At 51.8% G+C, this 26321-nt stretch overlaps 1 protein-coding gene across 7 annotated transcripts in view; it reads left to right on the forward strand.

Moving 5' to 3' along the window:
- Positions 1–6257: 6257 nt before the first annotated feature.
- The window catches only part of COL6A2 (collagen type VI alpha 2 chain), a 33471-nt gene continuing 13407 nt past the window's right edge, over positions 6258–26321 (forward strand). For 4 of the 7 annotated variants that reach the window (XR_011433049.1, XR_011433050.1, XM_070252639.1 and 1 more), the window contains exons 1-10: positions 6259–6419; positions 21410–21552; positions 21935–22530; positions 22784–22804; positions 23563–23628; positions 25138–25191; positions 25322–25366; positions 25672–25698; positions 25921–25947; positions 26039–26083. Coding sequence is in view for 5 of the 7 variants with exons in the window: in XM_070252639.1 (XP_070108740.1) it covers positions 21438–21552; positions 21935–22530; positions 22784–22804; positions 23563–23628; positions 25138–25191; positions 25322–25366; positions 25672–25698; positions 25921–25947; positions 26039–26083 (996 nt within the window). In the remaining 2 variants the exon portion in view is untranslated. Of the gene's footprint in view, positions 6420–21409; positions 21553–21934; positions 22531–22783; positions 22805–23562; positions 23629–25137; positions 25192–25321; positions 25367–25671; positions 25699–25920; positions 25948–26038; positions 26084–26321 lie in introns of all 7 variants that reach the window. The other 3 variants (XM_070252640.1, XM_023630336.2, XM_023630335.2) reach the window with 2 other exon arrangements.

Consider the following 26321-nt stretch of genomic DNA (forward strand, 5'->3'; position numbering starts at 1 on the left):
TGTAGTTTAGATATACTCAGGGGCGGTGGAGGAGAAAGACCACCATGGGGCCTGTCCTTCCTGTGAGCCTCTGTCTCTTGTCCATGAGACTCTTGTGATGCAAGATCCAGTCAGATCGGGTGTGTGAGGGGACACCTGTGGGCACCATGTTGGGTGCTGCTACCCTCGAGCTGGCTTCACTTTCCAAGAAATGACCATACGCCCAAGGCCAGACATACAGGGGAAGTAAAGACCCCTCAGGAGCATCGCCGTGGCTGGGCTGAGTCCCCTGGGTGCTCACGGCCCCTTTCCACCGAGGATGCAGCTCTCACCCACCAGCACGTGTCCCTCGACCTTCCTGCCACCTGGGCCCTCGCCCCACGTGGGCCCCTCCACAGGTGCCTGGCCGCTGTCCTGGCTCCCACGGGAGATGTGAGCAATCGTCCGTGCCGAGTTCTCACAGTGCACTAGTGCTGTCATAAAACTAGAAGACCAAACGCAAGCGCTCCACTGCCCGAGACCCAGTGAGACTACTGAAACCAGGAACGCGGCTTTGGCTTAAAAAATAAAAGCCCGCTTCTTCTACCACCAACTTGGAACACATACTGCAGCACGCTGACTCCTGCCCACTGCCCGTTAATGGGGGGTTTTGGAATGCGTTAATGTTTTTATGAGTTGTCCCTGGAGAAAATCAAGAACCATTAGGGTGGGGAGGAGAACATTACCCTGTCAACCCCATGAGTGAGCAAAGGAAAGTGTGAGTACAGAGTCATCTTCTCGCGTCTTCCTAAACATGATTCTAAGGCCTTCAAGAGCAACGCCCCGCCAGCCAGAATGGGCCCACAAGATGTACCGAGCATGAGAAAGCCACCGAGGGCTTGTCCACATGGAACCACTTAAGGCCTCCCCTGGCCTGAGAACGTGTGGGCAGAGATGAAACGGCATTTCTTAACTCTCCTCTGGTGGGGCCAGCGTGCGCCCAAATATAGAACATCCCTTTGCTGATGGTTCACACACATCTTTCTTCAGTTCTTGCTGAGTCTTCAAGCAGCACAGTGTCACCGCTTTGCTCATCTGCAGGCCATCTCCCCACAAACAGGACCGAAAGCAGCAAAAAGGCACAGGCGTGTGACCTTGGCATCAGTTCCCTCGCTGGGAACTGGAAACGGTCCAAACTGGGGACAGAGGGATGAGCAATCAGCCACCTCTATCCTCCTAAGAGGGGCGTGATGGGGGGCGCTGACAGAGCCCACCTGCAATTCTAGAATCGGATCGAGCCCACCTCCGGGCACGTCAGGGAAAATAAGGCTCCCCGGGCCCAAAAGACAGTAGAGGCCAGAGCTTGGTCCCTCCTGAGCTGTCTCAATAAAGCCGCAGCTGGGAGGCCCTGTCGGTTTCCATGGAAACGTGAGGCATCTGGTTTTACTGCATACCTCACAGACCCCGACAGTCACCCCACAGCCGAGGGCTGCCTGGACCCAGAGGGCAATTCTCAGGGTCTCGGGCTCCTCGTGAATCTCCACGGAATCATGGGGCCCTGACAAGCCTGCATTTCAGAGGCTCCAGGATTCAGCGCTTGAGCAGCCCTGCCAAGGCTGCCCGTGCCCACCTCATGCCTGCCTGGTGCCTGCTCCATGCTGGGCATTGTCCTGCAAAAGCACATGAGGCGGGTCCCGCCCTGGGGACTGAGCAGGCTCTGCCATCTCAGGAAGGTCACTCTAGCTCTCTGGCCTGTCTTCTAGACAGCTGAGGGCAGGGGGCAGCTCATGAGCTGCACGTGCCACGTCTGGGGTGCGCACGCTCCCTGGGAGAGGCGAAGCTGTTGCATGACTGATGCTATGATTGCCACCTGGAGAGGTGGCACCATGCGCTGACGGGCTGCAGCAGGACCCTCCCCCAGGAAGCAGGCAGGAACAGCAGGGTCCCAGCAAGGCTGCAAAGCAGTGCCCAGCCTCCCATCACCGGTCCAACCTGCAGCCAGAGCCTGGCGTCCCTGGAGTACAGAGCCATGTGACCAGGCTGCTCCCCTTGCCCAGGAGGCAGGCAGCCTTAGTCTAAAGATGTCTGTTCTCTGCAGGTGCCCAGCCTCACTCCAGACCCCAGGCCTCACCATAACCTCCACAGGGCGTCTTTCCCACACTGACACCTCTGCCACCGTGGCCAAGTGGCAAGGCCACGTGCACCCAGCCTGGGCCTGCTGCACAGACATTCCTGCTCCTGGCCCCCTCAAAGCTGGCTCCCCCGTGTCCCCTGAGATGTGGGTCACAGCAATATTCCTAAGAGTGGAACATGTTGCCTTCGGAACCCAGAGCCACCGGGCCGGAGCTCCCTCCTGCAGAGCACAGGGTGCGAGATGCAGCAATTGTCTTTTACTGTAGGGGGACGTTCTGGCAGGACCCTGGACGCTGGGCACCTCAAAACCTCCCTGGAGTGCGGGTCTCTGACCTCACTCAGGGCTCATCTCCCACCCTCTGCAGTGCACGTGTCTGAAGGCCTCCAGCCCACCAGCCTCCTCTCCTGCGTCCTGCCCAGTCAGCATGATGTCGTCATTGGAAGGGATCTGTGTCACGTCCCGCAGTTGTCCAGGGGCCCAGTCTCCTCATACTATCTTAGGACAGAGGGGAGCTTAACACAGCCCTGAAACCAAAGTGTAAGTGAGCGTCACTGAGTACCAGCATCCCTGCCATGCGAACACAAACTATTTCTGATCCTCTTTTCCAATTGGGATGGAAAAGAATGTGATGGCAGATTGAGGACCTTTAATCTGCTGTGACTCAGACACTTTGGCACAGCCGATGCAGCTGGGCTGTCACTTGGTTAAGCCTCAGTGGCCTACGGTCACTCTCCAGGATCCATCGGTCCCTGTAAGGCCCACACCAGCCCTTGGCGTCAAGGAGATGGACGGCCAGCCACACCTGCACCCTCTGGACCTGGGCCTCCAGGGAGGCCACACTGTTTGTGGTTTGCTGTCTAGGCCATGGAGGGGCAAAGTCCAGGGCTTCCCCGGGGCTTCCCCACTAGGAGGTCGGTGGCCACAGGCCAGGAACCCAACAGGCAAGTATGTGAGCTACAGCTACACAGTTGGGGACTAGGAAGTGACCCCCGGGTAGTCTGTTGACCAGGGGAGCCAAGAGTCCTTATGTTACCTGAGCCCATAAACTCTCCTCCACAGGGAGGCCATAGTGACACTGGGTCTTCAGGGGTCAGTGTCCACACAGACCTTGTGTCCAGTTGTCCCCCTCCCCAGTGTTCAGTCATCCAAGTAAATGTAGGACTGGGGGGTCCTACAGCATACACTTGCCAAGATGTGGCCTTGCTCTTCCTCCTGGCCCTTCAGCCACCTCTGCAGTCAATGGTTCCAGAGGAAAAAACTGGCTCAAGTGGGATCATGACTTCTTACTGGATCCCCTGCCCTCGGCCTATTCGTTCCTTCCTTTGCCATCTACCAAGACAGCTTGGGCATTTCTATTTTGCTCAACATGGGCCATCACTCTCTCCAGGCTTCTCTGAGCCATCCCAGAACTGAGTTTGCCCCGTGACCTGAAGACCTTGCCAGGGGATGAAATCCTATGTTCTGAGAAAGTTCCCCAAAGTCAATAATTCTGCTTATCCATCCTCACTTCTGGTTCCTGGGCCCAGGACCCTCAAAGCCCAGCCCAAGGGCCTCCCTGCCTCTTGCAGATGGAGCCAGCAGCTCCTGCAGCTCTTGGTGTAGAACCTCTTTCCCCCCCAGTCATTGGCCTGGCAGCGAGGAGACAGACGGGTGGCCCCCAATGCAGGCCACCTTGTTGCGGGGAGGCCCCTGCAGCATCTTCCAGCACAAAGGAAGTGCTGGCTCTTACGAGGGAAGGTGGGCCCTTCTACCAGCTCCGAAGGGTCAGGAGTCTGCAGAGCCGCATCCGCAGGGCTTCCACCCAGATGTTCCAGCTCATATTTCAGGGGCTCAGGTTTTCCCGGCTTGGGTCCTGACCTTCACAGACCAGCGCTGGCCGACCCCTCAAGCATGTCCGGAGCCAGGAAGTCCTCACTATCATCTTCAGCTGCTGCCCAGACAGATCAGCTCTTCCCTGCAGGAGACGGATTTCTTTTCAGGCCAAAGAGGCCTCCGGTTCTCACACTGAGCCTTTCACTGCTGGCTAACTGCCCTGGTCTCCCATTATCCCTCTGCAGGGCCATCAGCGCAACTCAGCAGTGACCCACCCACCCACCCCTTCAAACACCCGAGTTGTCGCACCTGCTCCCTTGCACCGGGACATTTCCTAGGTCACCAGGGTGAAATCTAGCAATTGGGCTTCCACCTCCTGCCAAGAACTACCTGGACCCCACACGCCAACTAGGATGGCGTCCCCTTTACCTGCCAGTGCTGGGCGAGGCAGCATAGATGCCCTCTTGCACTCTCTGTGTTCACTGGGGTCCTCTAAGAAGGAGGGGCTGAGGCTAGACCTGACTAGACCTTTACTGGGGCAATGGCTGTGAGGGACAGGGGAGGGGGCTGAAGACGAGAGGGCGCCCTCAGACTACAAGCAAGGCCCCTGTGAGGGAGCGCTGGGGGAGGAGGCTCAGTGGGAGGAGCTCCTGGCCAGGCTGACGGGGACACCTGGAGCCAAAGTAAGCCCGGAAAGGATTTGGGTCTGGGAGAAATGGGCCTCTGTTCACACCCCTGGGAGCAGCCCCTGTGGGAGGTGCTGCCACTGGGAGTGCAGGTGGATCTGGGGGCACAGCACGCCCAGAAGCTGTGGGCTTCTGTCCACAGCCACCACACGGCTGCCACACTTATGCATACTTATACAGAGACACACATACACTGGCTCGCTCACAGGTGCACAGACACACATACACATTTGCTCACAGGTGTACACAAGCATACTCATACACTCCGCATACACTGACACACATACACAGACACACATATGCTCATGAGCAGCGAAGGGCCGAGTGGGCAGTGACCAGCATCCAGCCTGAGGCGGCCCTGGGAGCTGGGGCAGGAGGGAGGGTGTGCCGGGGCTGGGGCACAACTTGCAGGCCCTTTGGCTGGCAGAGCTGGGGCTGGATGTCCCTCCTCACACTGGGAAGTTGTTCCCCCTCCACTGTCACTACAGCAGGCTCCTGAGAACACAAAGACCCTTGCCCTCAGCCACTTCACCATCAGGCAGGAGACAGGGTGGGCACACCAGAACCACGGTGCAGGTGGAAAGAGGTGGGAAGTGGTGGCCAGGCCACCACAGGTGCAGAGAGAAAGGCCATGAAGACTGGAGGGTGGCCTCCTGGGGCACGCACAGGTCACCAAGAGGCTCTCGGGTCTCTCTCCTCTGTGGGGGAGGGGACTAAATCAGAGATTTGCAACGCTGCTCATCTGAGGCCACCGTCTCTTGCTGCGTGACCCCCTTCAAGGATATGGGTGATGCAGCCTGTTCCAGAGCCCAGACCTGCCCACAGCCTAGCCTGCACACCACCTCAAGGAGGAGCACTGGTCCTGGAGGGGCTGCCGCTCGGGGTGGGGAGTGGGATCTCGACCACAGCCCTGCCAGGGAGCCCCTCCCCCTCTTCCAGACTCAGGCAGGGACATCACAGTGGTCCCGGGCCCATGCCAAGCACCGCTATGGGATTCTTTGGCGAAGGGGCGGCCCAGCCAGCACCCCCCCGCCCCCCCCCGCCCCCCCCCCCCCGCCCTCCGTCTCCCCAGAGCACCCTCCAGAGTCCAGCTGCCCTGGCCCATCCCCGCCGGCCCTTCATCTCAGACGCGCCCTCAGGGACCACGCACGTTCTGACCCGCGGGGCCGGGACGAGGAGAAAGGCCGGGCCGCTGAGCCAGGCGGGACCCGGAGACTGGGTGGCAGCTCCTGCGGGGCGAGTCGCGGGCCTAGTCGGCCTTGTGTGGGGGACCAGGACCCTCCAGCAGACGCGGCCCGCGGGGGGAGAGGGGCGGCGGGGGCCCCCGCGAGGCTGGGGCGCTGGAGGGGGCGGGGTTCCGGCGGGGGGCAAGGGGTGCTGACTTCGCCCTAGACTGGATCTCTGAGAGCTGGCAGCGGCCCATCCCGCCGACGCCCTTCCCGCCCCACTCCCTCTCGGCCGCCCGCCCCTCGTCCCCCTCATCCCCTCCCTGCTCCCCGCACTCCCCGCCCCCTCCGTGGCCCCTCGGGTCCCCCTCGTCCCCCCCATGCCCTCCATGCTTCCCGAACTCCCCGCTCCCCCGTGGCCCCTCGGGTCCCCCTCGTCCCCCCTCCCCCGCATCCCCTCCCCGCTCGCCGCCCCCTCCGGCCCATCCGCGGGGCCGCAGCGCCTCCCGGCGGCCGCGGCGTCGGGGTGGGGGCGGGGGAGGCGGGTATAAAGCGGCGGCCCCGCCCGCGGTCCCCTCCCTCCTGCCGCTCGGCGCCGCGTCTGGCGGTCGGACGGAGCCTCCTCGGGACGCGTCCAGCCAGGGCGCCCGCGCACTCGGTCAGGTGAGCGCCCCTCCCGGGCCCGTCCGGAGCCCGGGCACCCGCTGGAGCCGCTAGGCAACTCCGCGGACGGGACAGGAGTGGGAGACGGGACAGGATCGGGGGACAGGACAGGACTGGAGCCGGGAGACAGGACAGAAACAGGGGACAGGACAGGAGCTGGGGACAGGACCAGGAATTGGGGACAGGACGGGGGGGGGGGGCGTCGGGGGGACAAGACTGGAGTGGAGGACAGACCAGGAGGGGGTGACAGGACAGGAGCTGGGACAGGACTGGAGTGGAGGACAGGACCAGGAATGGGGGACAGGACTAGGAGACAGGAGCAGGATAGGAGTGGGGGACAGGACAGGAACCAGGGGGCAGGATAGGAGTGAGTGAGCAGGGAACGGAACAGAGGACGGGACAGGAATGCGGGAGACCTGGCAGGGCTCTCCCTTACGATAAGGAATGTCCCCCACCCCACCCCAGCCCTGGGGACCACACCCGCCTTAGTGGCCCCACTTCAACCACTTGGGCCTGGCTCAGAGCTCTGATGTCGGCACCTTCGGTGCCTTGTGTGTTGGGCCCAGGGCCGAGTTACTTGTGCGGGGTGCAGTCTGGCTGTCCCCCTTAGCCTCTTCTGGGGTCGACGGGGGAGGGTAGGGGGACTTCCTCTCTTCCCGGCCCAGTGCTGAGACTCCGCAGCTCTCCAGCCCTCTGCTGGGACACCTCTCAGGTCACCAGCACCCCCGGGCACAGCATCTGCAGTCAGACCCGTGGTGTTCATGGAGGGTTTGGTTTTCACTCCGGCCTGGAGGACATCTTCAAAGGGTTGAGGAAACTAAGTCGCCCCCATGGCAAGGCCCCCCCTTTGACTTGGCACTGGGCACAGGGCCTCGAGTGGTGCTGGTCCCTTCCCCTGGGCTCCAGAGGGAGAGGGTGGCTAGAGTGAGTTCCTGAGGGCTACCCGGGCTCTTCCAGCAACAGGGCAGGGAGCGGGGAGAGCACAGTCACACCCCAACCCCAACCCTACCCCAGGAATCAGCAAGAGCCCAGCCTGCCCCCCACTCCTCTGAGGCTGGAGGCAGCCGCCTGGGCATCCTCTCCCCAGTCAATCGGGAGAGACCAAGCAGGGGGCGCAGGGAGTGAGGGGGCGCCCAGGCTGGTCTTGCCTGCGGTCGCTTCCCTGCTGGGCCCCCAACACCGGCCCAGGACTCCTCACGGGGCAGTAGCAGAGCCCTGGGGAACCAGCACCCTCAGGGGTGTGGGGAGTGTCAGCTAGGGAGAGATCTTTGCCGGCACCAGACACACACACAAACACAGCAGGGCATGGGGCCTCAGGGGCTGCCGTGCCACCCGGTGCCCACCTGGAGGATCGCCCCTTGCACCCGGGCAGGAAACCACCGGCTCCTGCACCCCACCCCCTGTCTCCCCCACAGTCCCCAAGGAAAGGTTCTCACTTTTACATGGATGCCCAGAAAGGAGGCTTGAGATCCACAGATTTTCCTGGGTTTTTTTTCTTCCGATGAAGGAGTGCTGGCCTGGGGGCCATCTTACATTTGTTCAGCAACAAAAACAGTGTTTGGGGTTTATTCCTGCCTTGGCCAGGAGGCGGGCCAGGCACTTGGGGCTCCGAGGAGGGGAGTTTCCTGCCTGCCTGCCTTCATTCCAAGGAAGGAGAGTGGGGCCGGAAGTGGGTCTGGGCCCTGGGGCATAGGTGACACTGAGTCTCCCTGGCCAGACTGGAGGGGCTGGGCACCAGGGTGCACACCCAGGTGGGCACAGGGACCCAGCTGTGTCCCCTCAGTGGAACAAGGGTCTCTATGGGCCACAGGGCCACTCTGGCCGCTGGGAAGCTGCCACCCTATACTGATGAAAGTGACCTGGGAGGCTATGAAGACCGCAGCAGGTCGGGGCAGATGTTGGGTACACCTGCATCAAACCACAGGAAAGGCAGTGTCCAAGGGGCAGTCACACTCGTGCCACCGGGCCATCTGGTTGGATGGAGCGGCCCCAGCACCGGGCAGCCATGTCCACGCCCAGCGGGGACCCTGCATTGCAGGCGGCGAGGGCAGCCCTGCCGTGGAGGGCCCACCTGAGGTCCCTCAGTGTCCTCGGGAGCCATGGGAGCAGGGAGGCCTTCAGACACAGCTCCCAGGGATGGGCCGGGACCACTGGAGACCCTGTGTAATGGCCAGTGCCCGGGACAAGGAGCTGGGGCTGCAGGCTCTTCTGGGGCCTCAGCAAAGGGCAGGTGTGGGTTGAGCGCTCCCTTGTCTCGAGCCCGGTTTTCTCCTCTGTAGAAAGAGGTCAGCTTAACACCATCTCCGTTGTTCCCTGCCAGGCTGCTGGGGTCTCCAGGTACACAGAGTGTAGGCAAACCATGTTTGCAGCCACAAAATGCTTTATAATGCTGGAAAAACCTCGCTCTTGTGATTTTAAGAAGAATACAAATAGCTTGATTGTTTCCTTTTAAACACAGCCCCACATCTTAGTGAGTCGGTCCCTCCTGTGGCTTTTTTCTCACATTTATACAAAGCAAAACCCGGTGTGGGGCACACCTGCAAAGAAGCAGGGCTCCCCGGGGCTTGGGCCATACTCTAAACCAACATTCTCCACGCCACAGTAGTGGCCAGCCTCACAGCAGGAGCCGGCGGAGGGTGGGGATCCCACTGGGAGGGGCCCTGCTCCAGGGAGAGCAGAGTCTGGGTCAAGAGTTCTGCGAAGTGTTAAGGCTTTCGAGGCTGTGTCAGACGCCCGCCCGAAAGTGGAGGCAGACCCTGTGTCCTGCAGAGCGGGCAGCAGCCCTGTCTTTTCTCTTGTTTCCCAGTTTCATATACAAGGAACGGTGGCTGTTGGTGTGTCTGTCAGTCCTTGGTTTTATGCAGGACAACATTTTTTTCCGCTGACCATTCATAGTGTGGTTGTGACTGCCTGGGTAGTATTTCCCCACGTTCCTAATGGATGCTCACTTTTTATTCATTTATAAGAGCTTTTCCCCGCCTGTCTTTAAAAATTGTAGTAAAATACACGTGTAAAATTTACCATCTCAACCATTTTTAAGTGGACAGTTCAGTGGTGTTAACTACATGCACGTCGTTCTGCAGCCCTCCCCCCCATCCCCAGAATTCTTTTCATCTTGCAGAACTGAAATTCTCTAGCTATTGACCATTAACCCCCATTCTCTTCTCCCCCAGTCTTTGGCAACCGTCATTCTAGCTTCTGTCTCTGTGATTTCTAAGACATTGTAAGTATCTCATATGATTGAAATCAAGTAGTATTTGTCTTTTTGTGGCTGGCTTATTTCCCTTTGCATAATATCTACAAGGTTCATACATGTTGTAGCAGGTGTCAGAATCCCCTTCCTTTTTAAGGCTGGATAATATTTCATTGTATGCGTACACACATCTCGTTTATCCATTCATCGGTTGGTGGATACTTGGGTTGCTTCCACATTTTAGCAGTTGTGAGTAATGCTACAGTGAAGATGGGTGTACAAAATTCTCTTTGAAAACTTGCTTTCAGTTCTTTTGAGTATATACCTAGAAGTAGAATTGCCGGATTGTACGGTAATTCTAATTTTAATTTTTTCAGAAACTGTCATGCTGTTTTCCACAGTGGCTGCACCATCTTACATTCCCAGCAACAGTGCACAACGTTTCCAATTTCTCCACACCCTTTCCCACACTTGTTATTTCCCGGGGGTTGGTTTTTTTTTTGGTGAGGAAAATTGGCCCTGAGCTGACATCTGTTGCTAATCCTCCTCTTTTTGCTTGAGGAAGATTGTTGCTGAGCAAACATCTGTGCCAGCCTTCCTCTATTTCACATGAGATGCTGCCACAGCATGGCCCAGCTAGCGGTGCTAGGTCCACACGCAGGATCCAAACCCGCGAACCCCAGACTACCGAAACGGAGCACGCAAACTTAGCCACCTTGCCACCAGGCTGGCCCCTCTGGGTTTTTTTATAGAAGCCATCCTCGTGGGTGTGAGCTGGTATCTCATTGTAGTTTTGATTTGCTTTTCCTTAATGATTAGTGATGCTGAGCATCTTTTCACGTGCTTATTGGCCATTTGTATATCTTCTTTGAAGAAATGTCTATTCAAGTCTTTTGCTCATTTTGGAATCAGGTGGTTTGGTGTTTTGTTGTTGAGTTTTAGGAGTTCTCTGTATATTCTGTATGTTAATCCATTACCAGATAAATGATTTGAAGCTATTTTCTCCTATTCTGTAGGTTACATTTTGACTCTGTGGATAGTGTCCTTTGATGCACAATTTTTAAAATCTTTATGAAGCCAAATTTGCCTATTTTTTCTTTAGTTGCTTGTGCTTTTGGTGTCATATCCAAGAAATCATAGCCAAATCCAATATCATGAAGCTTTTGCCCTGTGTTTTCTTGTAAGAGTTTTATAGATCTGGGTCTTGCATTTAGATCATGAATCCATTTTGAGTTAATTTTGTGGTCCAACTTCACTCTTTTGCATGTAGAAATCCAGTTTCCCAGCACCATTTGTTGAAAAGACTGTCTTTTCCCCCCACTAAATGGTCATGACAACCTTGTTGAAAATCATTTGACTCCATGCAAGGGTTTATTTCTGGACTCTCTGTTCTCTTCCATTGGTCTGTATGTTTGTCTTTATGCCAGTATACACTGTTTTGATTACTGTAGCTTTGTAGTAAGTTTTGACATCAGGAAGTGTGGCTACTCCAGCAGTTTTCTTCTTTTTTAGGATTGTTAATGCTATTCGGGGTCTCCTGAGGTTCCTTATGAATTTTAGAATGGGTTTTTCTATTTCTACAAAAGTCGTCGTTGGGATTTTGATACATTAAATCTGTAAATCGCTTTGGGTAGTATGGGCATCTAATGTTAAGCCTTCCAGCTCATCAACATGAAATGTCTTTCCATTTATATCTTCTTTAATTTCTCTCAGAAGTGTTTTGTAGTTTTCAGTGAATAAGTCTTTCATCTCCTTGTAAAGGTAATTCCTAAATCTTTTATTGTTTCTGATGTAACTGTAAATGAAACTATTTTCCTAATTTCCTTGTTGAGTTGTTCCGCGTTGGTGTACAGAAATGCAGCTAATTTTTGTGTGTTGACTTTGTATCCTGCTGCTTTGCTGAATTCGTATATTCTAACAGTTTCTTTTTGTGGTCTCTTTAGAGTTTTCTACATACAAGATTACATCATCTGTAAACAGAAATCGTTTTACTTCTTCCTTCCCAATTTGGTGCCTTTTATTTCTTTTCCTTGCCTAATTGTTCTTGCTGGGACTTCCAATACTATGTTGAATAAAAGTGGTGAAAGTTGGTATCTTTGCTTTGTTCCTAATCTTAGAGGAAAAGCTTTCAGTCTCTCACCATTGAGTATGATGTTTGGTGTGGATTTTTCATATAAGGCTTTTATTATGTTGAGGTAGTTTCCTTCTATCCCTAGTTTGCTTAGTTTGCTGAGTGTTTTTATTATGTAAAGGTGTTGAATTTTATCAAAAGATTTTTCTACACAAATTGAGATGGTTGCGTGGGTTTTTTTCCTTCATTCTGTTAATGTGGTGTGTTACATTGATGGATTTTCATATGTTGAACCATCCTTGCATTCCAGGAATAAATGCCACTTGGTCATGGTGTTTAATATTTTTAATATTCCATTGAATTCTGTTTGCTAATATTTTGTTGAAGATTTTTGCATCACTGTTCATGAGGCATAGTGGTCTGTAGTTTTCTTTTCTTATAGTGTCTTTGTCTGGTTTTGGTATTAGAATAATGCTGACCTCATAGAATGAGTTAGGGAGTATTCCCTCCTCTTCAATTTTTTAGAAAGTTTGAGAAGTGTTGATGTTAGTTCTTCTTTAAATGTTTGGTAGAATTCACGAGAGGAGCCATCAAGTCCAGGGCTTTTCTTCATTAGATTTTTTTTTTTCCTGAGGAAGACTGGCCCTGAGCTAACATCCATGCCCATCTTCCTCTACTTTATATGTGGGACGCCTACCACAGCATGGTGTTTGCTAAGCGGTGCTGTGTGCACACCCAGGATCCAAACCAGTGAACCCTGGGCTGCTGAGAAGCAGAACATGCAAACCTAACCGCTGCACCACCAGGCTGGCCCCAGGAGATTTTTTATTAATAGTTCAGTCTCCTTACTAGTCATAGGCCTATTCACAATTTCTATTTCTTCATGGTTTGGTCTTTGTAGGTTTTATGCTTCTGGGGATTTGCCCGTTTTGTCTAGGTTATCCAATTTTTTAGCATACAATTGCTCATAATACTCTCTTGTAATCTTTTTTGTTTGTGTAGGATCAGTAGTAATGTCCCCACTTTGATTTCTGACTTTTGCAATTTGAGTGTTAGTTAGTCCATCTGTCTAAAAGTTTGTCAATGTTGTTGATCTTTTCAAAGAACCAACTTTCGGTTTCATTGATTTTTTCCTATTGTTTTTTCTGTTATTTATTTCATTTATCTCTGCTCTAATCTTTATTATTTCCTTCCTTCTGCCAGCTTTGGGTTTAATTTGTTTTTCTTTTTCTAAATCCTTAAGTTGTGAAGTTAGATTGTTGATTTGAGATCTTTCTTGTTTTTTAAATGTATATTTATAGCTATAAATATCCTCTTTAGCACTGCTTTCACTGTGTCATGTAAGTTTTGGTATGTTGTGTTTTCATTTTCATTAGTCTCTGAGTGTTTTCTAATTTCTCTTCTTATTCTTTGATCTATTAGTTGTTTAAGAGTGAGTTGTTTGATTTCCAAAAGTTTGTGAATTCACCAGTTTTCCTTCTGTTATTGACTTCTAACATCATCCCACTGTAGTCAGAGGAGACACTTTGTATAATATTTTCTTTTTAAATCTGTTGAGGCTGCCATTGTGGTTACACTTGCCTATTGTTGCAAGCTCTTCCCTCTCTGACTGAAGTGACTTCCAGAGGATTTAAAGGGCTGGCACACACCCCCATTTGTTTTTCCCTTTTTCTCCTTTTGGGAGCCAGACATTGAGGACTAGGACATCCAAAAGCAGCTGCATATACCAGGGAAATTAAAAAGTCACTGAGTATGCCCAGAGGAAGGTTCAGGCTCAGAAAAGACCTGAGAACACCTTAAGTTTACATCTCAGGCTGATCCTTGGCACAGAGACCACAACAATCAGAAAAACAAAAACAAAAAACAGCAAACCCTGTAGAAATGGAAGCAGGTGACTTCCAGAGTTATCACATTATTAAATTCAGATGTTCAATTTTCAGCAAAAAAATCACAAAGCATACAAAGGAAGGAGGAAAGTACAGGCCATTCAAAGGAAAAAATATAAACCAAAAGAAACTGTCTCAGGAAAGACCTGATGGAGGATCTACCAGACAAAGACTTTAACACAACCATCTCACAGGGTTCAAGGAAGGCACGGGCAGAGCCCAGAAAACAACGGATGAACAAGATGGGAACATCAATAAACAGATAGAAAACCTAAATAAAATCCAAAAGGAAATAATCTTGCTGAAAAATACAGTGACTAAAGTGAAAAATTCATTAGAGGGATTCAAAGACAGATTTGAGCAGACAGAAAAGAGAATCAGCAAAGTTGAAGATAGGACAATGGAAATTATTGAGTCTGAGAAACAGAAAGAAAAAAATTAAAGAAAGGACAGAAAATATTTGGAGAAATAATGGCCAGAAACTTCCCGAATTTGATGAATGACATGAATAGAAACATCCAGAAGCTCAGTGAACTCCAAGTAGGATGAACTCAAAGAGACTCACACTGAGGAGCAGTATTAGAATCAAACTACCACAGAGACAAAGATAGAATTTTGAAATCAGTCAGAGACAAGTGACTCATCATATCCAAGGAATCCTCAGTAAGATTATCTGCAGAGTTCTCATCAGGAACTTTGGAGGCCAGAAGCAGTGGGCTGGTATGTTCAAAGTGCCAAAAGAAAAGCACCATCACCCAAGAATCCTATATCCAGCAAAACTGTCCTCCAAAAGTGAGGGCAAAGTTAAAACATTCCCACATAAACAAAAGCTGAGGCAGTTGTGACCACTAGTCCTGCCCTGAGAAATGCTCAAGGGGTCCTGCAGGTGAAATGAAAGGACACTAGACATGAAGCCATTATGAATAAATAAAGATCTCAGTAAAGATAAACACATGGGTAATTATAAAAGCTATTATTATTGTAACAGTGGTGTGTAACTCCACTTTCTTTCCTGCCTGATGTAAGGGACTAATGCAGTAAAAATTTTTTATGTTTTTGGACACACAATGTGTAAAGATGTAATTCTGTGACATCGGTAACTGAAAGGGATGGGGATGGAGGTTTTAAAGGAGTAGAGTTTCTGTTTATTATTGAAGTAAAGCTGGTATAAATTCAAATTAGTGTTATAATTTTAGGATGTTAAATGTAATCACAAAGAAAATACCTAAAGAATGTACACAAAAAGAAATGAGGAAGGGATGTAAATGTTTTACTATAAAAATCAACTAGACACAAAAGAAGACAGGAATGCAGGAAATGAGGAACAAAAAAGCTATAAGGCATATAGAAGACAAATTTGTAAATGACAGAAGTAATTGTCTCCTCAATAGTTACCTTGAATGTAAATGGATTAAACTCTCCTATCCAAAGACTGAGATTGGAAGAATGGATTTTAAAAAAAGATCTAGGGGCCCACCTGGTGGCGCAATGGTTAAGTTTGCGTGCTCCACTTCAGTGGCCTGGGGTTCACCAGTTCAGATCCTGGGCGTGGACCTATGCATTGCTCAGGGCCAATCTTCCTCAGGTAAAAGAGGAGGATTGGCAGCAGATGTTAGCTCAGGGCTAATCTTCCTCAAAAAAAAAAAAAAAAATCTATATGCTGTCTATAAGAGATTTACTTTAGATCCAAAGACACAAATAGGTTGAAAGTGAAAGGATGGAAAAGGTTTTTCCATGCAAATAATAACCAAAAGAGTGTAAGGGTGACCCCACTAATATGAGATAAAAGGGACTTTAAATCAAAAACGGTTATAAGAGACAAGGGCATTATGTATTAATAAAAGATTCAATACACAGAGCAGATTTACACACTCAATAACAGGCCATCAAAATTTTTAAACCTTAAGAATATGAGATCTTGGTCACACTTTGGGAGTCTGCTGCCTGGCTCATGGTCTGTTTCCACTCGACACCTGTTGCTTTTGCTGTAATGCTGATCCCATGTGGGAGCCCAGTGACCAAGAGTGCAGACCCAGAACCACTCTGCCTGGGTTTGGACCTCTGCTGTTAGCCAAGAACCTTGGAGAAGTTGCCTACACCTGGTCTCAGTGTCTCATCTTTGAAGGGGGATTATAGCAGTATCAATGTCCAAGAACTATTGTGAATGTTAAGAGAGGTGAAGAGATACTGGTACAGAGTAATCATTTCGTTGTCGTATCATCCTTTCTATTTTCTCTGAAGACTTTTGGGTCCATGTTTGGCACTCAGATACTTCTCCTGGAATGTGCTTGGTGCGCTGTGTGAGGTAGAATTACCTTTATTTCCAGTCACATCGTGAGCCATTGTTCCAGCCCCTGTTCACTGCTCTGAGCACCACGGTCTCATTTCCTCTGCTCTTGTGTGTTGTGATGCCCATTGCTGTGTGGTCTGTTGGCCCACAGTCCAGCACCAAAACCACAAATGCTTAATTACTGTAATTTTATTGTATCATTTTCACTTGATAGTTCAGATTTCCCCACCACTCTTTGTTATTTTTCTCAGCTACCCTTACTTATCCTTCCAGGTGAGTCTTTGATTCATTTTATCAACACATACCAGTAAAAAAGAAAAATATTTTCTTGGAGATTTTAATCAAAATCACATTAAATTGTAGATTCAATTAGAAATTACTGATAGTCTTTTTTTTAAAATATTGGCCCTGAGCTAACATCTGTTGCCAGTCTTTTTTTTTTCTTATTCTTCTTCCCAAAGACCCCCAGTACATTGCTGTATATTCTAATTGTAGGTCATTCTAGTTCTGCTATATGGGACGCTGCCTCAGCATGGCCTGATGAGTGGTGCCAGGTCTGCGCCCAGGATCCAAACCAGCAAAACCCTGGGCCGCCAAAGTGGAGTGTGTGAACTTAACCACTTGGACACAGGGCCAGCCCCAAAATTACTGATATTCTTAAATATTGTGTTTCTCATCCAAAAACAAGATTTGGCTCTTCACTGTGTTCCTCAGAAAATTTTTGAGTTCTTTTCATAATTCCTGCACATTCTTGTTAAGTTTGTTCCTTGGACTGACGTTGTTTTTCTTGCAAGTGTAAATAGTACTTTTTCATTACATTTTGTAATTGGTTGCTGCTGATAGAAGAAAACCAATACCTTTTTGTATATATTTTTCTTATAAATGCCTCACTGAATTCTCTCTCTCTCTCCCCGCTAAGTTTTGTTCAGTTAATTTTATTGGGTTTTCTAGGTAGACAGTCCCGTCTTTAATAAAGACAGTTTCATCTCTTCCTTTCCTAGACTTATACTTTGTTTCTTTTTACTGTCTTACTACATTGGCTTCCAACACAACACTGAATGATGGAGTGAGATCAACACTCTTTGCCTTTTTTTTTTTTTTTTACCTCTAATGAGCATTATTCAAGTGCAGGAGTTTTTAATCTAGGGTCAACTTCATAGATGGACTCCCTGAATTCATGAAGGATATGATTTCTGTATATGGGTGTGTGTGCATTCGTGTCAAGTGAAATAATCCAGATTCTTAAAGGCGTCCATAACCCACAAACATAAGAACCGTTAGTTTAGTTTTTGTGTAAAATATAATGTTGGCTGTTGATTTGAAATTTACATGCTTTATAGTGTTAATCCAACTCCTAAGTTTTTTTATGAGGTTTTGCCTTGTCTGTTTTGTTGTTTTTGTTTTTTTTATCAGAAACGGATGTTTGGGGCTCTATTAAAATGTTTGTGATTTTCTCTTTTTATACTAATGTGACTTACGTTAATATATTTCCTAGTGTTGCATCATTGTATTTTTAACTAATTTCCTCTAGTTCTGATATAGTAGCCCTTAATATGCTACTGGATTTTATTTTCTAATATCAGTTAGGAATTTTACAGCTATGTTCAAAAGTGGGATTTAGGTGTAGAGCTCTTTTTTAGGCATTTCTTTTGTCAAGTTTTGGCCTCAGGTTTTGCCAGGTTTAAAAATGAATTGAAAAGAAACTTAGCTCTTTATGTTCTGAAACAGGTTAAAATAGCAGAGAAGTCTGTGTCCTTGAAGATGTAAAAGAACTCAGCCAAAAGCTGCCTGGGCTGGACCCCTGGGGATGTGTTTCCTTCCAGTTTCCATTCCTCCAGGGTGGAGTCCAGCCAGTGGCTCACCTCTCCTTAACGCCTTTCCCAAAAACAGCCTGTCACGTTTATTAGCATAGAGCTGTGCTTGGTATGCTCTTAAATACAAAACACAAGCTTCCTCACCTAACATTATAGTATTTTACTCATTCTTAAATTTGTATATTTCTATATTTCTGCTTCATCTTCTTTTATTCTTGATTAGACTTGCTAAAAATTTTTCTATTTTATTGGCCTTTTGAAAGAATCAGTTCTTAGATATATGTATTTTTCTACTGTGGCTATTTTTTTAATCAATTGGTTTAATTTTGTATTATTTTTCTCTCTTGCTTTCCTGAGATTCATTTTGTTAAATTTTTTTGTCCCTAGTTTCTGCAACTACATGCCTAGTTTGTTACACCAATTTCTTATTTTATAACATAAAGCATACAAGGCTATATATTTTCCTCTGATTATTGCTTTGGCCTTCTCATATTTGTTTTTGTAGAAACATTGTCATTGTCACCAATTCCTACATAGTTCTTGTGAAAGAGGGTTTACATTCCCGAGTGCTTTTTTTTTCCTGTGCCTTACTAGTGACTGGTTTTGCATTATGGCTCAGAGAATTTGATCTGTACAATTTCTAATTTTTTTAATTAATTAAAGCTTTCTTTGTAGCTCACTCTGAGATCAAATTTTGTAAACTTTTTAAAAGAATGTATGTTCCCTATTTGAAGGTTTCAAAGACACAGATATATGTGTGTGTGTGTTTATATATATTTATATATATGTAATATGTGTGTATTTTATGCACATTATCCAAATTCTTTCTTTAGAAATTATATATTCCCTACTTGTTACTGTCAAAGATTTATAAAACGTGACATTCAGAGCCTCCATTTCTTTTTTGTTCATGTAATCTATAAATAACCAAAAAAGATAAGTTAAAATCTTCTATGATTGCAGTCAGTTTTCTTTGATTTTTTACAGATTTTACTTTTACGTAATTTTATGTTAATGAAATTCAGTTCCTAAAGATTTGTAACTGGACTTCAGCCTGTACTTTTCCTTTGGGCCCATCCCTCACCCTTCTGCCTTAAATTCTACTTGGTCTCATGCAACACTGCCACTCTCTCCTCTCCATCTGCCTCCACCCCACCCACTCTATTTCCTTTGCTCCATCTGTGACATTCTGTTTAAAGTGTGACCCTTATAAACCTCATTGAAATGAGTTTCATTTTTTGACCAATTTAGAAATGTTTGTGTTTAATAGGAGAATTTAGACCATTCATATTTATTGTCACAACTGTTCTATGTGATATTTCTGGCATTTAATTTTATGTTTCCTGGCTCTTTTCTTTTTCCCTTCATTTTCAGTATTTTACTGTATTTCTCAAATTTCTTTGCTTTTTTAATTTATTTTTATTCATTTCTTTGTTGTCTGCAGAAATTTCTTGCAGAATTATTTTAGGAATGGAGTGTAGGTGGCATAGATCTGAGCCCATTTGCATCTGAGACTGTTATCCTTGTACATGGAAGATAAGTTGGCTGAGGTGACACCCTTGGGTCATTTTATTTTTCTCCCAAAATTCTGAAGTTATTGTCTCTTTGTCTCCTGTCTACAATATTGTGGAGAAAATGTTTGATGCCTCTATTGGTTATCTATTGCTGTGTAATAAATTACCTCAAAACTTAGTGATTTACAACAATAAGCATTTACTGTCTTATAATTTATGCAGATCAGGGATTCAGGAGAGGCTTAGCTGGTGGTTTTAGCTCAGGGGCCCTCACGAGGTGCCATCAGGGTTTTGTCCATGGTCCTGGTCGCTGGGAGTCTCGACTGGGCTGGAGGATCTGCTTCCAAGACGGCTCACTCACTGCTGTTGGCTGAAGGCCTCAGCTCTTCCCCTGTGGCTTCTGCAAAGGTTACTTGAGTGTTTTCATGTTATGGCAGTGGGCTTCCCCCCACCAGCGAGCCGGCCAAGAGAGAGCCAGGCAAAAGCCACAGTGTCTTTTATGTCCTTGTCTTGGAAGTCACACACCATCCCTTCCACGTCATTCTGTTGGTCACACAGGCCAGCAACGAATCAGTGTGTGAGAGGACTTCATGAAGGCATGAATGCCAAGAGGCAAGAATAATTGGAGGTCACCTTGGAGGCTGCCACACTCTTTCCTTTAGGTGTTTCCTATATTTTGTTGTTGCTTTTGTATTGTTCCCCTGTGTAGATACTTTTTAAACCTTTTATTACATTTAAGAGTCAGATTTTCCACCAGTGCACTTTATCATGTGGACTTCTTTTAATTTATTATGTGTGTGTGCGTGTATGCACACATGGAGAGCAATGCCAAGCTGGGCACAGTCTCCCTGGCCCCTTGGTCCCCTCCTCCCCAACCTGAAGCAGACAGGACAGGGTGGGACCCAGGAGTCTCTCCCCTATGGGAGCAGCAGGGTAAGGGGTAGTGGCGGATGGAGCTGCGCCCACATTCTGATGCTCAGCCCTGACCAACTCCCCACCTCGGCACTTGGGAGGTTCTAGGGTGGTTGTCACCAGTTGTTGATGGCTCTAACTATTGCATCCTGACTCCCTCTTGGCTTCCAGGCTCTTCAGGGTCCCTGGCCTGCCCCACACCCCACTTTCTTGGCCTCCCCCTCAGCCAGGTGTTGCCCCCAGCCCTCCGTGAATGAGTCTCCCCTCAGCCAGGAGCTCCCCTTCCTCTGGCCAGTTCCACCAGTCTGGGCACATCTGTCACCTCTTATGAGAAGCCCTCCTGGATTTCCTGGTGCCCCCACTGGGCTTGCTTTGATCTCAGCAACTGTTGCCACCCTGAAGGGCCACAGCCTCTTGACCTGACCGTGACCCCATGTGGAGGGAGGCAGGGCCACGTGCTGCTGTTCACCCCAAACTATGCCGGGACTAGCCCCTCTCACCTTAAACCCAGGTGTAGTAACACCTGCCCCCAAATCCACCTCCTTTCACAATGCGAGTTTCCCACAGTGTTGATGGTCATCAGCCAGAAAACTGCACCAAGAGAACTTCCCTTCCTCTCCTTCCCCATCCCCAGAGCCTGGCCAGCGTGTCCTCCCACCCCTGCATTCTCTCCTGTCCTCTGGTTACAGGGTGGGCCCGGGCGTAGATGGCAGCCGGGAAGCCTCAGACCCGGTGGAGACCTGCCTGGGCACAGTGACCCGCTCTGGGGAAGGTCCCCCAAACCCATGCGGTTGTCCCCATGTCCCCCAACAAACTGGAACGCGGCACCCACTGCCTGCTGGCCCCCCAGGCCTGTGTCGCAGCCCCCACACTCCACCATCCAGGCCATTCCCCCACTATGGGGTGGGTTGGACGGCCTTCCCTGCCCCAGCCTGGGCTTCTCTCTCCCCTCCTGTGATGCCCCTCCTCCCAGTCACCCCAAGCTGACATCTCTGCCCTGCCCACCCCCAGGGCCCCCACGGAGCCCACCGCACCCCACTCAGAACTGAGCTCAAAGGTTACAGTCCCTGTGCCCACGAAATGTTTGTGGCCCCCACCCAGGCAGGGGGAGAGGGCACCTCCGGGAGACGAGGTGCTGGCAACAACTTGGGCCACCGCCCTCGTTTACTCTCAGAATGAGGGGCAGCGCCCCCCAATCCGGGTGACCTGTGCGTGCCACACCCCCACCCGGGAGGAGGGCTTAGGGGTGGGAGGGGCAGTGTGGGCGTGTGGTGGGCGCCATCTGCAGCAGTCGCCCTTCCCTGTTGCAGGACAGCAGGGTGCACGGGTGCCGCCGAGATGCTGCGAGGCCCCTGCTCCGCCCTCCTGCTCTGGGGGCTCCTGGGGACCCTCCACGCCCAGCAGCAGGAGGTCATCGCACCTGACCCCTCGGAGAGAAACAGTAACTGCCCAGGTTCTGGCGTCTCGGACTGGGCCCGGGGTGGCGGGGCCGAGGGGAGGGGCGGGGCCGGAGGTGGGGCTTGGCAGAGTCGGGAGGGCGGGGCGTGGTGAGGGCGGGGCGGGCCCGGGGAGGCGGGGCCGAGGAGGAGGGGTGGGGCCGGGGGTGCGGCTTGGCAGAGTCGGGAGGGCCGGCCGTGGTGGGGCCGGGGGCGGGGCGGGCCCGGGGAGGCGGGGCCGAGGAGGAGGAGTGGGGCCGAGGAGGAGGGGTGGGGTGGGGTGGGGTGGGGTGGGGTGGGGCGGGGGCGGGGGCGGGCAGAGCCCAGGACGGTCCCCAAGCGCGGGGCCTCGGGATGAGTCCACAGCGCAGGCCAGGTAACAGGTCCCGTGTCTCCCAGAGAAAGCCGACTGCCCCGTCAACGTGTACTTCGTGCTGGACACCTCGGAGAGCGTCACCATGCAGTCGCCCACCGACAGCCTGCTCTACCACATGCAGCAGTTCGTGCCGCAGTTCATCAGCCAGCTGCAGGACGAGTTCTACCTGGACCAGGTGGCCCTGAGCTGGCGCTACGGCGGCCTGCACTTCTCCGACCAGGTGGAGGTGTTCAGCCCGCCGAACAGCGACCGCGCCTCCTTCATCAAGAGCCTGCAGAGCATCAGCTCCTTCCGCCGCGGCACCTTCACCGACTGCGCGCTGGCCAACATGACCCAGGAGATCCGGCGGCACGTGAAAAAGGGGGTCAACTTCGCGGTGGTCATCACCGACGGCCACGTCACCGGCAGCCCGTGCGGGGGCATCAAGCGGCAGGCCGAGAGGGCCCGCGAGGAAGGCATCCGGCTCTTCGCCGTGGCCCCCAATCGGAACCTGCACGAGCAGGGCCTGCGGGACATCGCCAGCACGCCCCTGGAGCTGTACCGCAGCAACTACGCCACCATGCGGCCCGACTCCACCGACATCGACCAGGACACCATCAACCGCATCATCAAGGTCATGGTGAGCTACAGCGCTGCGGGCCAGAGGCAGAGCCACCGGCATCCGGGGCCGGGGTTGGGGTCCAGAGCCCGGGGATCTGCTCACCTGGCATGGCAGTGAGTGGTCCCCGGCTCCAGGCCTCAGTTTACCTGTCTGTGAGGGAGGCGACTGCGGGGTCCCCTCTGGCTCCAGTGTCCCGCGTCCTCTGGACATGGCACTGCATCAGAGCTCCAGCTCCCAGCTAACCAAGGTTTCTCTCTGTGTCTTTTTGCAGAAACACGAAGCTTATGGAGAGGTGAGGGGCACTTTCCATCCCTGCCCACCCTGCTTGGGTCCTGCCTCTGGGCCTCGGAGGCGCTGACCCAGCAAAGATGGTCACACCACGTCTCGGTTCCCTGGCACTCCTGGGAGCCGAGGGAGCAAGACCCCTCTGCTCCATGTTGGGCCCCAGACTCTCCAGTTTGGACGAAGGGCTCCTGGCCAAAACCAGACTGTTTAAAGCCAGGAAGTCAGCATTAGGGTCACCCGCTGAGCACACGCCAAGTGGGTGAGGGTCCAGGTGGAGGTCGCCCTCCAGGCTGATGGGCTCTGTCCACCTGAGTCAGGCCAGGAGGAGAAGGCAGCAGCCCGTGGAGCACCCAGCATGGGAACCTGCGGCTCTGGGCCCCTGACACCCGCCCATCCCTGTGTGTCCCCAGCACCAACTCCTGCCCGGGAAGGGTGCGTCCCACTCAGTGGGCCTCCTACAGACACGCCCATCCCCAGAGCAGCTGATTGCAGACACAGTTGAACACAGGGGCCGACAGCGATGTGAGCCCTTCCAATGTCAGTCATTACTCAACCCCGCCTCAATTTCCAAACCTGACTGGAGCGCTGTGTAGACCCCTGAGCCCGTCCGTGGTTGATGCCTCTCAAGTCTGCTCCTTCACCCAGCCCCACGCTCAGGATGGGCCACCATGCAGCAGGCCGCAGGCCTGGGCAGCTCCCCCACCTCCCTCCCACCTGGGACTTGTCTCGCTGGCCTCACACGTCGCCACCTGCTTCTCGTTTCAGTGCTACAAAGTGAGCTGTCTGGAGATCCCTGGGCCACCTGGCCCCAAGGGCTACCGCGGACAGAAGGTAAGATGCCCACACCACCGTGGGGTCCACGCCAGTGGGAAATCTCCAACCTGTCTTGAGATCTGAGCTGAGGGCCAGCTACCCCTCGGGTGGCTCAGCACTTCTGACCCTAAAATTCGATGTTTATCTACTTCTGTCTAAATGGCATTTTGAGAAAAACAGGAACACTTTTTTGTTATTGACTTGCCATTAAAATACTTGTGAAGTAAACAAGCTGCTCACGTACATAAACAAAACACGGCACGCATGATGGCTGCGGTGTGACCGCCAGTCCACACAGGAACCCACTGTGCTGCTTGTCAAATAAGTGGGTTTTCAGGGTCTGGTTGGCCCTGCATTTCCTAACAACAGAGGTGTATGAGGTGAAATTCTCCCAAAATTCACTGCTAGAGCATCATAAACACCAGTAATTCATGTCAAAAATTATAAAGAAAGACAGAGGAGGGGAAAGAAGCCTCTGAGGAGAGGAGACACAGAGTCTGAAAGACGGCTCAGAGAAAGTTGTTGCCAAGTAGGGTTGTGTTTTCTTTTTCCTAACTTCGGAAGAGAGCTGCCTAGACCAGTAGGTATCTGGATGCACATCCGCCAGGCCACCAGCCAACCCTCCGACTGCCTCCCTGGCCTCTCAGGTCCTGGGGGCAGTGCCACCCGCCGCAGCCTGGGAATGAATTTGCCCCCAGAGGCGGCTTTGGCTGCTGTGGCAGGGCAGTGACTCAGTCCTTGTGGGTGCGGGTTGCAGGAGGCTGCCACAGGGATGACTACAGTTAGCATCTGAGGGGCAGTGAGCATGGAGTGGACACAGAAGGAGCCCCAAAACAGGGCCCAGCAGTTCGGAAGCCTCTGCCCGCCCACCTGCTTCCTGTGTCCTGTCTGCCTTCCTTTCCTCTTGCGGTTCCCTGACCTCCTCTCCTCCCTCTTCTCTCCCCCAAAAGCCTCACGTCCCCCCCGTCTCAGCTACTCTTTGTGCTGAAGTTGGAAGCATATTAATAAATGGATGCGTTTTTTTACTAAAGTCCTACATGACGTGGTTAAAACTCTAATTCCGAGGAGCATAACCTTTCACTGGCTTTCTAAAGCCCCGATCTGTGTGAATTACTGAGGGGCCCCCTGCCGGGTCCAGAGGAGTCGACATCACGGTGTGAGGTGTGGGTGCAGCCCAGGCCGGGTGCAGAATCAGAGCCACTGCTGCAGGGGGCTGCTGCGGGCCTGTGCAGGCGCCCCCACCCTGGGCTGCTCTGGCCCATCTGGCAGGGTGGCTTCTTGGAAAGCTGTTAGTCAGGGCTTGGAGAAACGGGGTCAGAACAGAGCCTGGCCTGACAGAGGCCACGATTCTCAGGGACAGCTGACCTGACTGGGCCGTCCCCATGTGATGTCGTCACCTGGGTGGGACCAGCGGCCTTGACCACACTATCGCTCTTCCACCTCCCAGGAGCTGGCAACAGGGTCCCTGGTGGCCCACTCCATCCCTCCTTGCCTTGGTTTACCCCTTTTTCTGTCATCTGCTTTTAGGGTGCCAAGGGCAACATGGGTGAGCCGGGAGAGCCTGGACAGAAGGGACGACAGGTGAGTGTCCTCTGCCCCGACCTGGCTTTCGGCCCCCAGCCATGGACCCCCGGCCATCCATCCCCATCCATCATCCCCTGTCCCCGGTCTCCTGGGATTACAGCCACGGCTCTTTGTTCTTCTTCCACAGGGAGATCCAGGCATCGAAGGCCCCATTGGATTCCCAGGACCCAAGGCAAGTTGCTGCTGGCCCTGCCCCACAGCTGGGGACAAGGGACAGGCCAAGCGCTGCCGGGCTCCGGGTGGGCCGGCCAATGGGTTAGGATGTGTCCAGCCCAGCCCAGCCTCCCTGTGCCTGACCCCAGGACGTGAAGCGCCTCAATATTTTGAACATTGTCCCCAAACCCAGCATCCAGCCGGAGCCCTGGTCACGCCTGTCGCCTGAGGCTGATGACTCTGCTGCTCTTCTTCCCCGGGGCCTGGGGGGGTCCCAGTGTACATCCCTTGTAGTAATGCTGCTTTTTTTCCTTCTGACCTCAGGGTGTTCCTGGTTTCAAAGGAGAGAAGGTGAGATTCCCTCCCACCTCACAAGCCGCGTGCCCAGGCGCCTCAGCAGTGTCATCAGCGAGCCTGTGGTCCCTGCTGGGGGCGAGACTCGGCTTCCCTTGGCGACCTCGTCCTGGGCTCTTTCTGGCCCCATGTGCTGCCTGAGGGCAGACTGGGCCCCTGAGGCCACGGAGTCTGTGACGTGGAGTCGCAGAGCTAACGCCTCACTTTCCTCCTGCACAGGGAGAATTTGGAGCTGACGGGCGGAAGGTAAGCCTGGCAGGCAGTCACCCCACCTTCCTGCTGCTCCGAGGGGATGACGATTAGGGCTGATGGGGTCCCCTCCTCCTTCTCCCTCCAGGGCGCCCCTGGCCTGGCCGGCAAGAATGGGACCGATGGACAGAAGGTAGAGTGCACCTCGGGCTCCGTAGTGGGGCTGGGCTGGGGAGCAGGTATACTGCAGCATCCGAGTGTTGCAGAAGGAGCAGAACTTCCTCAAGACTCGCGGGTCCTTCCTTAGGGCCGGTCTTTGGGCCCCACTGGCCACTGCCCACAACTTATGGCTTGGGCACCTATCCAGTGGATGCAGGACAAATAAGAACATTGTGACAGCAGGAGTGGACATTTGCTTCTGAAAACCAAGG

This window comes from Equus caballus, chromosome 26 (genome assembly GCF_041296265.1).
Source record: "Equus caballus isolate H_3958 breed thoroughbred chromosome 26, TB-T2T, whole genome shotgun sequence".
NCBI lineage: Eukaryota > Metazoa > Chordata > Mammalia > Perissodactyla > Equidae > Equus > Equus caballus.